Source organism: Equus asinus, chromosome 24 (genome assembly GCF_041296235.1).
Source record: "Equus asinus isolate D_3611 breed Donkey chromosome 24, EquAss-T2T_v2, whole genome shotgun sequence".
Taxonomy (NCBI): domain Eukaryota; kingdom Metazoa; phylum Chordata; class Mammalia; order Perissodactyla; family Equidae; genus Equus; species Equus asinus.
Window position 1 is genome coordinate 38,549,171 of NC_091813.1, and position 13,600 is coordinate 38,562,770.

Here is a 13,600-nt window from a genome sequence, read left to right on the forward strand (position 1 = left end):
GTGGTTGTTCTGTATCTTATTGTCCTATTTTATGTTTTTGCACCATTTATCAACATCTGAAGTTATATGTTCTATTTGTTTAGACATTTATTATTGGTTTCCTCCTCTATATTATGAACTTCATGACTCAAGATTTCTCTTTTATATAGAGAAGGGCTGGCTTACAGTAGGTGTTCCATAAAATGTTAGATGAATGCATAAGTACGTGATAAGTGTTAGTTTCTTTTTCTATATTCTAAAGTAAGCTACTACTTTTTCTCCTATAATTAAGTATAGTAGTTGTAATTTTCATGGTTGTTAGGACAAATTGTGATAATATATATAAAAGTCCCTACTGCAGTTCTTAGCACATGGTAGGAAATTAGGCAATGATGTTTTTCATTCTTTCATCAATAGATCCCACTGAAACAGTATGCTAGATATTGATTAAATAGTCTAATTCAAATTGGGGTATTGTAATTATATCTTATGTATTATACATTGTATCACAAATATCACATTAAATAGTATTTATTATATATATTATATCTCTAAGATGTATATTCTCTTATGAGGCACAAATATTCTCAAAGTAATCTGCCTTCTTAGTATTTCAAACTATATTAATTACAATTTAGAAGAAAATAAAATTGACTGCTGTCCTAAATTAACATGACATTTTCTATCTTCTAAGGAAAGTATAATTCTGATAAGTTTCGTGACTAACTAATACCTCCTACCTTCATGTTCACTGTTTCCAGGAAGAACCCTATGTCCTGTTTAAGAAGTCTGACAAACCCCTTTATGGGAATGATCGATTTGAGGGCTATTGCATTGACCTCCTCAGAGAATTGTCTACAATTCTTGGTTTTACATATGAAATTAGACTTGTGGAGGACGGGAAATATGGAGCCCAGGATGATGCCAATGGACAATGGAATGGAATGGTCCGTGAGCTAATTGATCATGTAAGTCCCTCTTCTCATTATGTATTACATTTGGAAGATGGCTAAAAGATTTACTTTTTAAAAATTTTTGATGCGGGCTGGCGCCGTGGCTGAGTGGTTAAGTTCGCGCACTCCACTGCAGGCAGCCCAGTGTTTCGTTGGTTCGAATCCTGGGCGCGGACATGGCACTGCTTGTCAAACCACCCTGAGGCAGCGTTCCACATACCACAACTAGACCCACAATGAAGAATACACAACTATGTACTGGGGGGCTTTGGGGAGAAAAAGGAAAAAATTAAAATCTTTAAAAAAAAAATTTTTGATGGTTAGGGATTAATAATGTCAAAGAGCAGTAATATATTTCAAATATGAATTTCCTTCAATAATTTTATTCAAAGTATATATTATTTTTGTTATTAAATATATAGAATTTAAGAGGGAAGTATAGTTCTATTAGAGAGAGAAGTCTGTCTTAAATTAACTTGTGTTTAAGCGATTTAATATCTTGAAATATTTGGTCTTAATCTGCAAATTAGACTGTAGTTTCCCAACAATGAATTTCTTATTCACTTTTATTATGCTAACCTTCTAATCAATAGAGAGAATGAGTGATATAAACTCTAAATTTCTTTATAAAAATTTTCTATACTGGGATAAGAAACTTCTTATCTTTAGAGAGGAGATAAATCTATATGTAAAAAGCATGGAATAAGATGCTATATAAAATAAAGCAAGAATATTAAGCATATGGAAGTAGGAGGATAGAAATTTTATTTTATTTTTGTAATTGAATAGCCAGGCATTCCTTTTCATCCAGGAAACGATTATCTCATAATTCCTCAGTGGATTATGTCAATTAATTCATTTCTTTGAAATAAGCTCTTATTTTTTAAGTATTATAACAATGTATTTGACTTTGTTTTTTGTAACATTTAAGTTTATTTTGTCATTTTCCATAATATTAAGGCATGTAGTTATTGCTAAGAATTTTATAAAATAATAAAAATAATTTTCTTTTAAAAAACATTGTGAACTGTACCCTAAGTAAAAATTCTTACCTATGGAAGTAGAAATATAGGTAATTTTCAAAGCATTTTGAAAGTACTTTATTGTTATTAATTACAAAGTTCCTTATTAAGAAGGAAATAAGAGATTTCTATCTATCTATCTATCTATCAAGAAAGAAATATCAGGCCTTGGTTAGAAGCAGAATAATAACACAAACTATCATGTTTTAAATTTCTTTTTCTTCAAATTTTCAATATATTTCTTTTAATGATTGGGAATTTTCTCAATAAGATCCTTAAGTTTTAGACTTGATTATTTCTCACAAATTCTGCTTAAATGGTACATTTATATTTTAACTTTGTAAAATCCTTTATAAAATGAAAATATTGGAATATATATATATATATGATTTAGAATCAAACATAAAACCTTAAACTTTATGTTAGTTTCTCTTAATATAGCAGTAACTATCAGAAACCTAACTCAAGCTGCTTTAAGCAAAAATGATACTTTATTGGTTTACATCTTTGTGAAGTCCAAAGGTGATGTGGCTGGATTTAAAGTATCAAGATTTAGTCTCTGGTCTTTTGCCCCAATTTAGTCTTTGCTTCCCTGTATTTGTTTTACTCTTAGATGCATGCCTCCCAAGAGGTGGCAAGAACAATTGCTGCCAGCAATTCTAGATTAACCATCCAGGTAGAAATATAGCACCTGTACCCTATAATTTCATCAATAAACCCTAAATTTGGTTTCATTGGCCTGACCTAGGTCATAAACTAAATCCTGAACCAATTATCCTATTCCGAGAGAAGTGGTGTTCTCATTGGATATCCTGGGGCATATACTCACTCAAGAAACTAGGGGGTGGAGTCAGCCCCTTCAAAACCTCATAGATTTAAAGTGGGGGAATTGTGGGTTTTCAAAGGAAAATCAGGGTGTTTATACTTGAAGAAAGTGGAATGGATGCTGCACAGACCAAAACAATGGATATTCACTATAGAATCTTTGGATAAGTAGCTTGTGTTAGGCTTTTATTTTAGTCAGAACACAAGAATTTTAGATCACCAATGCCTTTATGTATATATTTGTCTTAGGTGCTTAGTTAATGTTCTTTTTATTAAGCGTTTGGGGTTCAAAATTGATTAAAAGTTTTAGATTCCTTTTTGATTTCCTATCTGTATATTTCTTCAAGGAAATTATAGAGTAGAAAATGAAGGTTAGGAAATAATGATTTAGAACTATGGCATAAAAGATGACGGCACACCAAATGAAAGCATAGTAAAGGAGTATTATAATTTGATATTAATTTCTCAAAAAATATTTTTGGTATTGAGTTGAGACCACTGATGAGGTCTTCAAGTTATTTAATCATTTTATTCTTCTTGATGCCATACCTGTCACTTCACCTTTTATTTTCCCTGACTACAGTGCTGTCCTGTCCTAGTATGTATACTCTTTCTTCCTATCCCATGTTGTTGGGCTGGCCTTGGTTTTTAATGTTTAGCATGAGTCATATCAAAAGAGTGATGATTATAGTCAGGTATTTTTCTTTGTACAGCCTCAACTTAGTTTGCATGCTCATGAATATGCTGATTTCAGTGTAAAGTAACAATTTGCTGATAATCAGATCAACACCCTAAACTTTTCCCTCTCCTTACTTTCCTCGGAAAGATTACCCTCTCTCATAGCTTGATTATCATTCTCATATGGAAATTCCACCATTCAACATCTTCAGCCCCAAGCCTTGACCCATGTGTCTAACTACCTCTGGTATATTTTCCACTTAAATGGCTCATACACACTTCAAAAGCAGCGTGTTTCCTGCTGAATTTATTATTTATCTCTCCTGAAGCTGTTCCTTCTGAAGAGTTTCCTTTATCAGTACATGACATGAAAATTCAGTAGGGCTCCCAAGCCAAAAATTTAGTAGTCATTTCTGAATTTTTTATTGAGTGTATTTCTTAAGTAATTCTGAAAGCTGCCCACTTGTCTCCATCTCCACTGTCACTTGGAATAATATTCCAATATGAGGGTCTTTCCCTTCTAATCCACTATCTATATGTATCATTCAGCTAGAGTCTTGTTTCAGTAGGAGAAATCTGATCATACCCTTCTTTTGCATAAAATCTTTCAGGAGTTTCCATTGTCCTAAGGATACAGGACCAACTATATAACATATTTACAAGCCCTTCCACATTTGGTTATTGTTCATCTCCTATGGAAGTCTTCTTTTTGACCCTCCAGATCTGCTCTCAGACCTCCTCCCCCTGCTTTCTGATTTGGGAGTTTGTCCTTTACAGAGCAAATCAACAGGGCTCCCCAGCCAGAGATCCAAGGCAGCAGGAGAGTGAGGTCAGGATATTTCCTTTCCTCCTTGCTGCCTGAGATGTTGCCTTGGGTTGGTTTGCGTCCCTACATTGAATGTCACAGTTTCTCATAACGATGCCTGCTCTACGCAAATCCCTCTCCTGTTGTCAGTTCCAATTTACACCCTACATAGCTTTTTTTTCTTTGAACCTTAGGGGTAGTTGCAGCTTGGCTGCTACTAGCCTTGGGTTGCTGCACCATCCCTTAAAATTTCCTACACCAGTGGTTCTCAACATATGTTCCACAGACCTGCAGAATCAGTATCACTTTCGAACTTGTTAGAAATGCAAATTTCCAGGGCCTACTCTAGACCTACTGCATCTGAAATTCTGGGGTAGATCACAGCAATCTCTATTTTAACAAGCCCTACTGGTGATTCTGATGTTCCCTGAAGTTTGAGAACGAATTAGTCCCTTTGTAAATAAATCCTGTTCAGTTATCATCATTTGAGGGTGCCATCGCATTTCTGTTGAGACACTAACTGGCACACTTTTCTATATTTTCATCTATTCCGCTCTCTCCAGCCATATCCATGTGGATTTTTATCAGTCTTCTTCTCCTTTGCCTCCTGGTTAGTTCTCTGTCTGCAGCGCTCTCCGCGACCCCCACCCAGCTCATTTCATCTGAATTACTTCTACTTAGCTTCAGAAACTCTTCCCTGATGAGGCTTCCCACCCCACTCCGGGAGGCCCACCTGCTATGAGTTTCCATATTACTCTTCGTGTATAACACGTATCACACTTTATTTTAATTATCAGCTTAATATCTATCCTACTTACTTGAATGTAAGTTATACGGTAGTTTATAATATCAATCAGGACTATTTCAGTTGCAAATGTAAGAAACATGGCTAAAAATAGCCTACACAAATATATATTTTTTAAAAAGCCCCACATTACTAAAAACATCCAGTAGTGGTTTTCACTTCAAATATAGTTGGATCCAAGGTCTTAAAATATGCTATTAATGCGTGGCCTCTCTCTGCCTTGTTATCTCTCCGCTTTACTCTCTTCTCTGTAGGTTTTATTCTTAAGCAATTTCTTTCCACATGGTAACAGAAGAGGCACATGGTGGCTCTAGGCCAGTGGTTCTCAACTGGAGACAGTTTTTTCCTCAAGAGACTTTTGGCAATGTTGGGAGACATTTTTATTGTCACAATTTAGGGAAAGGGGGAGATGCTGCTACTGCCATCTAGGGGTAGAGGCTAGAGATGCACAAGATAGCTCCTCACAACAGAGAATTATTTTGCCCAGTGTCAATCGTACTGAAGTTGGGAAACTCTGCCCTATGCTTACCTGGCTTTTAGAATCCTCCTTTTGAAAGAGATAGAGGTCTACTTTTGCCAAACTTTCTGCAAAATCCATGGCGGGTGCTGGGGAGTGGGGGAGGGGTGTCAGCTGGACCAACTTGGACCATCTGCCCATCTGTTGTCTAGTCCATAAGACTGGGATTGCAGAGGTGGTAATCTAAATGACCAGACCTGGGTCGTGTGTCCACAATTGGAACTGTGGGATAGAGTCAGCCCCATCTGAATTGTGCTACTTGTAATTTTTATGTGGACTTAGGTGCAGAGACAACTATTTATTTTATTCCAGCTATATGCCAGACCATTTTCTATATTTTCTAGGTTTAGTAGAAGGGAAATAACCATTCAGAGACTATATGACAGTGCTCTGATGGGGAAATATAATTAAAAACAAAATCTCCTCCCAACCGAGAATGCCTCTCCACGAAGGTAGAAGACGAAGAAATAATTTTATTATTGAATAAGCAATAAACCAGAATGTGATACACACTACAGTCAGTTTGCTAAGAGATTGCAAAGACAGAAAGAAATTTTATCCTTTTATATATAACCAAGCAGATGCAACCCACTACATACATGTATTCAAGATAAATAGTAACTAGTCCTCAAGAAGACTTGAAAGCACCATTTATCATACATAGTTCATACCACAGTCATTTGGTAATTAGGGCGATCTTCTGTGCTAGCTAATTGACTTTATCCAATGGAAAAATAATCTTTTTGACAACAAATAGGTTTTAGGCACCCATCCACCAAGGTTAGGCTTCTACCTTCCCACAGAAACTTGGAGATGGAGTGCTATCTTCCTTGGTGATTCCGTTTCAAAGAGATACTTCCTAGGCCCTTAGGAAGGGCATTCCTGGGTTGGAAAACTGTCAAAAGGCTTAACAACTTTTTAAAGATTTATATACATTTTGAAGAGAGAGGTAAAAGACTTACAATTAGAAGTTTTCTAAAATAAATGATCTAAGAAAAGAGGAGGGAGTCTCTTCCTTTATTTTTAACAGGGAGAACTGAGTCTCTTATTTTTAATTTGTATTTGCCCTTACAGTTGCAAGTCTGTTATTTTAGTAACAGTTGGTTTTACCACCTTCTCCATTCTTCCTTCTCAAGAGGACACTCGATGTATAGGGTTTGGTATGATCTCTCAAATTTATTATAATCTATATATTATATATATATATATATAAATATATAATCAGGGACCGTTCTTGGTGGTGCAATATGAAGTTACAACTTCAAACAGATATTAGGAGAAAGGGTTCCCCGAGGCATTGTTAGTCCTTGAAAAATGACGTCTTCCCCTCTGAAAACACCTTCCTCCCCTATCATCTCCAGAGCAGAGCTGCACAACATGGTGTGCTAGTAAGTACTTGGTAAGACAGATGTGGCTTCAAATCCTAATTCTTCTATTACATAGTTTTATGCTTTGGGCACATCGCCTGAAACTCTTTGAGCCTTAGTTTCTCAAAAATAAAATAGAAGGCCAGACCTGGTAGCCTAGTGGATAAGTTCAGTGCACTTCGTTTTTGTGGCCCAGGTTCCGTTCCTGGGCACAGACCTACCTACTCTGTTAGTGGCCATGCTGTGCTGGCAGCCCACATACTAAAAAATGGAGGAAGATTGGCACAGATATTATCTCAGGGTGAATCTTCCTCAGCAAAAAAATAAATAAATAAATAAAATAGAGATAATGATAGCATATTAATGATTAGGAATGATATATATAAATTTCCTAATGCAGTGCCTGACATATAGTAGATAATAGAGACATAACTAATATGATCAAACTTTGTGTCTTCTTACTTATTCTTTCCATTATAGTGTTAATGAATATTCTCGTTGAGACTGAAAAGTAAAACATTTAGACACTATTACAGTGAGAAAGATGTAGGGATTATGGTTGCTATTGATATTAATTTTGAATCGAATCATAGTCAGTAAAATTAGTGTTAAGTTTTAATGCAAAGTTTATCTATTGAAACCTTTGGTATTCAAATATCTCAGTGGTTTCTTACCTAAATGACCTATGTCTTGTGAATGGTAGTTTTATATTAGAATTAATTAAACATAGGGAAGAATTAATAGACAATAAAGTCACTATTAAATGAGCAGTAGGTAAGATAAATGGGAAAAACGATGTTTAGGAGACCAGCAAAGCAGGGACACTCATTTTGGTTTTTTTGAAAATTACTGTTTAACTTTTTTAAATCAAAGAAATGATTATAGAAAAAATTAAAATGTTTTTGGACCTCCTTAAATTTATTTTATGATTTGGTATTGTGTCAAATTAGAGTTATATATAAGACTGAAAGTGAAGAGATTTATTTTCCTCGCTTAAATCCTTAAAAAACTTAATCCAACACTTCTCAAATAATTTTTTTTAAATAAAGATTGCCCAGAACCACCCATGATGATTGGTGACCTGGGCCATTCTATTTGAAGTTTGTCACGTAGCTTTAAAAGTTGATAGCTTTTGTGAATCATCAAACTGATTAAAATCTAAATCAGGACACTCTTTTGCCCTATCGATTCACTGCATCCGAACTCCTCTGTATTGTGGTTTATGCTTGGTAGTGTGCATTTGCTTCAAATATAGTGAAAATAACCGGGAGACACAAATAATAAAATTGCAGAAATGTTCAGCATTCAAGAATATTTATTGAAGGTATGACACAAATTTTTGACAACAAATGTTTAATTCAAGTACCACGCTCCTTAGAAAATATGTTACATATTTTCCAAATGCTTTTAATTCTTATGCTGCCTTCCAAGGGCCCCAATGAAAGCATCAAGGAGCAAGTAAAAAAATAAACAGTGCCATATTTCTTCTTGAAATTAAAGCATCATTATTTGTTGTATAATATTTTATGAAATATTCTATCGATTTTTTCCTTCTTGAAAGCAAGCTTAGCTACTGAACCTGACATAGTAGAGATGAGTACACAGAAATTTGCTAATGCAACCATCATATTAAGTCGGGCATAAATTTCACTTGTAGCTTTGGGTTGTGTATTCCTTATGGCTAATAACTCACTTATGGGCTCATGAGACAACAATTGTGAGTATGTTATTCATAAAGCCAACTTGAGTTATTCATAAGCATGAGAGAAAATACCTAAGCTGCAATAAGCTAGCAAAACGTATTATTATGGGACTGCTTAAAGGAGACAAGGGCAGTTAAATTACTTTCAAATCTCTGGTGATGTTTGCCTTGGCAGTGGAAAACTTCAGGAAGATTTATGGTTGTAGACATCCATACATAAGTTAATAAAGCAATGTGAAAAGTCTGTTGTATGTGCAAATTAAAAATAGACCTCAGATCTGTCTCTACCTTCCCGTTTTGCATCCGCCAATCTAGTAGAAACTCTTGCCACCTCGTTGTGTCTTTATTATGTATTTCCTGCCTCTTCTTTAGGAATCAACCTATACATTATAGTCAGATTCTTATCTAATCACCAATGTCTCCTCAAAACTTTCCCACTCAAAGCATTGCAGAGATACCAAAAGGTTGCAGCATAAAATTTCAAGTACTCCCCTTTAAGCTCTCTCACCTTGTCACCTATTTAAAGTCCACCTCCAGGGTTCCGTGTTAGGACCCTACTCCATAGGGCTTTTCCTGACCACATCATTCCTTTAATGAGCCCACTTTTTTGAACACTTGTGGAACTACTACTTCTGGTCCTTCATCACAACTTCCCTTGTTACTTGAAATTCTTTATCCTTTCACCCTTCACATAGAAAAAGCTTCAGCTGGAGGCAAATTTCAGCATGCTCTTCAGCCAGTGCTCTGCTTGGCCTTCTCTGACCTAGCGTCAAAATGCTGATAAAATGTGTAAGGGGATACTGTGTACTCATAGCTGAAGATCTACGGTTACTTCATATCTGTGGAAATTTGGGTGCTATCTATCATCTATCTATCGATCCATCTATTTATGCTGTACAGCCTTGGGAAAGTTATTTAGTCTGTCTTCAAAGCAGTTTTATTATATGTACAATGGGAATAATGATACTCACCTCACAGACTGATGGTGTGGATTAAATGTTAAGGCCCAAGCGTGGAGCAGTACTGTAGGCATTTTTAACTTCGTCAAATTCATCAATGGGATGGCAGAGATGGGGGATAGATGGGTGAGAGACAGGGAAGGGGAGAAGGACAGTGACAGGAAGAAAGAACAGTTTAAGTGTTGGAAAGTGATGCTGAGTCCACTGTAGGTCTCATGACTTACTGTGTGAAAAGCTCCTGCGCAGGTGGATACTCTCATGTATAGAGATACAGATTTAAAAAAAAAAACAAACTAACCCTAGTCAAAAAACCACTACTTAACCTGGTGTGCAACTATAGAAGCTGAATTCAGTTCTCTGACTGGGCTGTTTAAGGAATTTTCAAATCATATTTGAGAAGCTGACTCTAGTTTAGGACATGAATGCATGCCCAAGTCTTAGTGTGTTGCCTGGCAAATAGGAAACACTCAAGATAAGTAGTTATTGTTATTATTATTATTATTATTATGACTGTTACTGTTACTATATCCAAAAGGGTACCAAATGTTCTCTTTTGTGTTGCTTTATCTTGGCTGTTAAACACTATGAGCTAGTTTACCAGACTACTATTGAACCATGATTATAATATATTTAAAACAAATAATTGACTATATGTGTGAAATAATGTTGTCAAAGAAAAAGGGCAATCTTTTTATGATTACAACTAAAAAAGGGAGAGATTTTTAAGGCCAAATTTTCAGTCCCTTTACCTCATTAGAATTGCATACAGCAGACTATGAGAAGTGTCTTTTTAAAAGTAGCATTTAAAGCTTAGCTCTTTTAGAGATGCCAAACAACTTTATAACTTCTTTGTGCTTAAAGAGACTTGTGTTTTAGTCTCATTAACCATTTGTGGTCGCTAAGAGAGTGTATTGGTCAATAAAAGCATTTATTCTTTTTAATGAGGCTCCTTTTTATGTCTTCAAGTGTGGTTGACATTTTAAAAGCAAATACACAAAAACTTGATCATTTGACAGATTTTTTTAAAAAAAGACAGAATGAGGTAGAAATTCGGCTTCAGTTTATAAAGTAGCTATGACAAAGTGGGAAGTCTGTTGGGATCTAATTGACTGGTATTTTACTTTGTTTTTAAGAAGACCGGTGATGCTGTGGTTTCCCAGCTATTACTGAAAATACTAGAATGCTTCCCAGCAGGCTGCCTTAGCATTGCAATTGGTATTTAACACTATCAAGCCTTTCATGATCATAAATGAGCCTTAGAGGACCTCACTATACTTTGCTTTTGCCTCCTGATTGCTCTTTTATTATATTCTAGGGAGGAAATCAAATATTTGTTTTTCAGGGAACTTAAAAAGGCCCCAGGTATTATCACAAAAATGGAAAGGCTAAATCAAACAGCAATTTCTACTAAACGGGAACTGACTTACACCAGGGCTTTGATTTTTGATAGCATGTTGTCTCAATTTTTCACTCTGGTGGAAGCATTCTCGCATTTTCAGTAACAAACATTAAAGAGTAGTAATGTTATTTTTTAATTTTAAGAAAAATAACTAAAAGATAGAAGTGGGAATTTATTTATAATTTCTTGTGACCCAAAAATGACAACTGTTAACATTTGTTTCTTTTGCTTTAAGTTTCTCTTTTAATATAAAAGTTATAAAACATTGTAGATAATGTTGAAGTGCTTCACTCACCATAAAATGTCTCAATTCAGTAATTTTCCAAATCAGCACAAAGGATAAAATTACATTTCCCTCATCTCTCTCTGCATGTAACCACTATCGTTGTATATAAAATATTATATAAAATGAAAGTAGAAATATAAATTAAGGGCAAGTATATTCTGGGAGGGATTGCCTACACATACAGATCCAAATTCTAGAATTACTTGGATTCAATAATAAAAAATTTGGGGGCCTGCCCAGTGGCGCAGCAGTTAAGTTCGCATGTTCCACTTCTCGGCGGCCTGGGGTTCACTGGTTCGGGTCCTGGGTGCGGACTGGCACCGCTTGGCACGCCATGCTGTGGTGGGCATCCCACGTATAAAGTAGAGGAAGATGGGCATGGATGTTAGCTCAGGGCCAGTCTTCCTCAGCAAAAAGAGGAGGATTGGCAGCAGATGTTAGCTCAGGGCTAATCTTCCTCAAAAAAAAAAAAAAGTTTGATTCGGAGAGTGAATTTAAAGTGACACTATTGAAGCAATGGGCTGGAAAATGTGTTTCTCTGTGGTATATAGAACATCCGTGTTTTATTAAATAATAAACACTGATTTGCATCTATTATTACCAGAAAATCAGAATAAATGTAACTGAAAACAGATATAAACAATTGTGGCTTCTTTTTAAAGTGACATTTTATTTAGAACTTAAAAAAAAATTAAACAAAAACAAAGCAAAGTCCTAAGCAGAAACTAAAGAAATTTAAAAAGGAAAGCCATAGCATGAATTTTCTTAATAGGACAAATATTATTTCTTTGTTAACTGTGACTGGATTTTCCTATTACATTAAATTATGTGAAGTTGCTTTTCAAAGTAAATTTGAATAATGAAATAATACAATTACTGAAATAAGATATCTTCATGATATCCCTACATGGAAGTATAATTCAGTATTATTAATTCAGCATTTTGTGCCTGTCACAATTTTAGGCATTGAAGATATAATGATAAATATGAATCCTAGATGAGATAGACACAAATAATTTCTACATACTTCAGATAATGACATAATCAGAGATATTCTCAAGGTATTTTGGGAAACCTCAAGGATATGTATCTAATCCTGTCTGAGAGGAAAAGGATCAGGGAAGTCTTTAAGCTTGAATTATAAGAAAATGACAGGTGCCTTTTCCAATATACTACTTTTAGTGTTGCAGTTAGCTTAATTTCAGAGGGTAGTTCTACCTGAAGGATGTTATTTTATATAACTTCATACATGACTAAAATACCGAACTACAACTTGGTCAAGTTCATTTAAACATATTGAAAAAACAATTCAACTTAGGATAAACTCTGATCTGAATCAGAAAAGTTTTTAAAATTTATTTTATTACTTATTTATTTTTATTGAGATAACATTGATTTATAACAGAAAATTTTTAAAGAGAGGATTAACAGAGTAAAAAAGGTTTCTACATCTCTTTTTCTGATAGATTTATTATTTTTATTTTTATTTTTTTGAGGAAGATTAGCCCTGAGCTAACTGCTGCCAATCCTCCTCTTTTTGCTGAGGAAGACTGGCCCTGAGCTAACATCCATGCCCATCTTCCTCTACTTTATATGTGGGACGCCTACCACATACCACGTTCTGAAGTGGAACGTGCACACTTAACCGCTGCGCCACTGGGCTGGCCCCTGATAGATTTATTTTTATTAATTTATTATTTACTTTTATTATTTATTTTATTAATTTTATTAATTAGGAACAATCTATTAAGAATGTATTTGTTTGGTGATATGGAATTATACTAACATTAACCACTGTTGTTTTATGTCAAAATCGTCTGTTTTCACCCATATAATTTCCTGATCATTTCTAATTACAGTTTAAGGTGTTTTGACTCCTTTAGGACATTCAGTTTGCTAAAGATATAGCCACAGAACCAGAGTTTATTTTTTACATATTTAATTATGATTATATTTCTGATCAAGTTTTTTCTTAAACATTCTCCAACATGGATCATTGGAGGATCAGAGATATTGCCTGTGGGATTTATTCAAGCACAAATTCATTTACTTGTTTACATGACAATATTTAGTTTACTATTAGGCAAGATAAAACTATCTTTTATGTCCTTATATTTTCTTCTCTATGGAAATGATTAATTTTGATACCTGTAGTATGCTAAACTCTCTTTGTTCACTGTACATTATCTTTTAAAGCAACATGTAGATTAAAAAATATTCTCTCTAATATCACTTTCTATGTTTCATTACATGTGATTTCAGGCTTTTCTCCTAGTTAGACTATAAGCTCTGGGAGAAACTCT

General features: G+C 34.7%; 1 protein-coding gene across 5 annotated transcripts in view; it reads left to right on the forward strand.

The window, feature by feature from the left end:
• Positions 1–13,600, forward strand: part of GRIK2 (glutamate ionotropic receptor kainate type subunit 2) — a 627,117-nt gene that overhangs the window by 428,306 nt on the left and 185,211 nt on the right. For all 5 annotated transcript variants that reach the window (XM_014841096.3, XM_070496405.1, XM_070496406.1 and 2 more), the window contains exon 11: positions 741–947. In XM_014841096.3, coding sequence (XP_014696582.3) covers positions 741–947 — 207 coding nt within the window. The remainder of the gene's footprint in view (positions 1–740; positions 948–13,600) is intronic.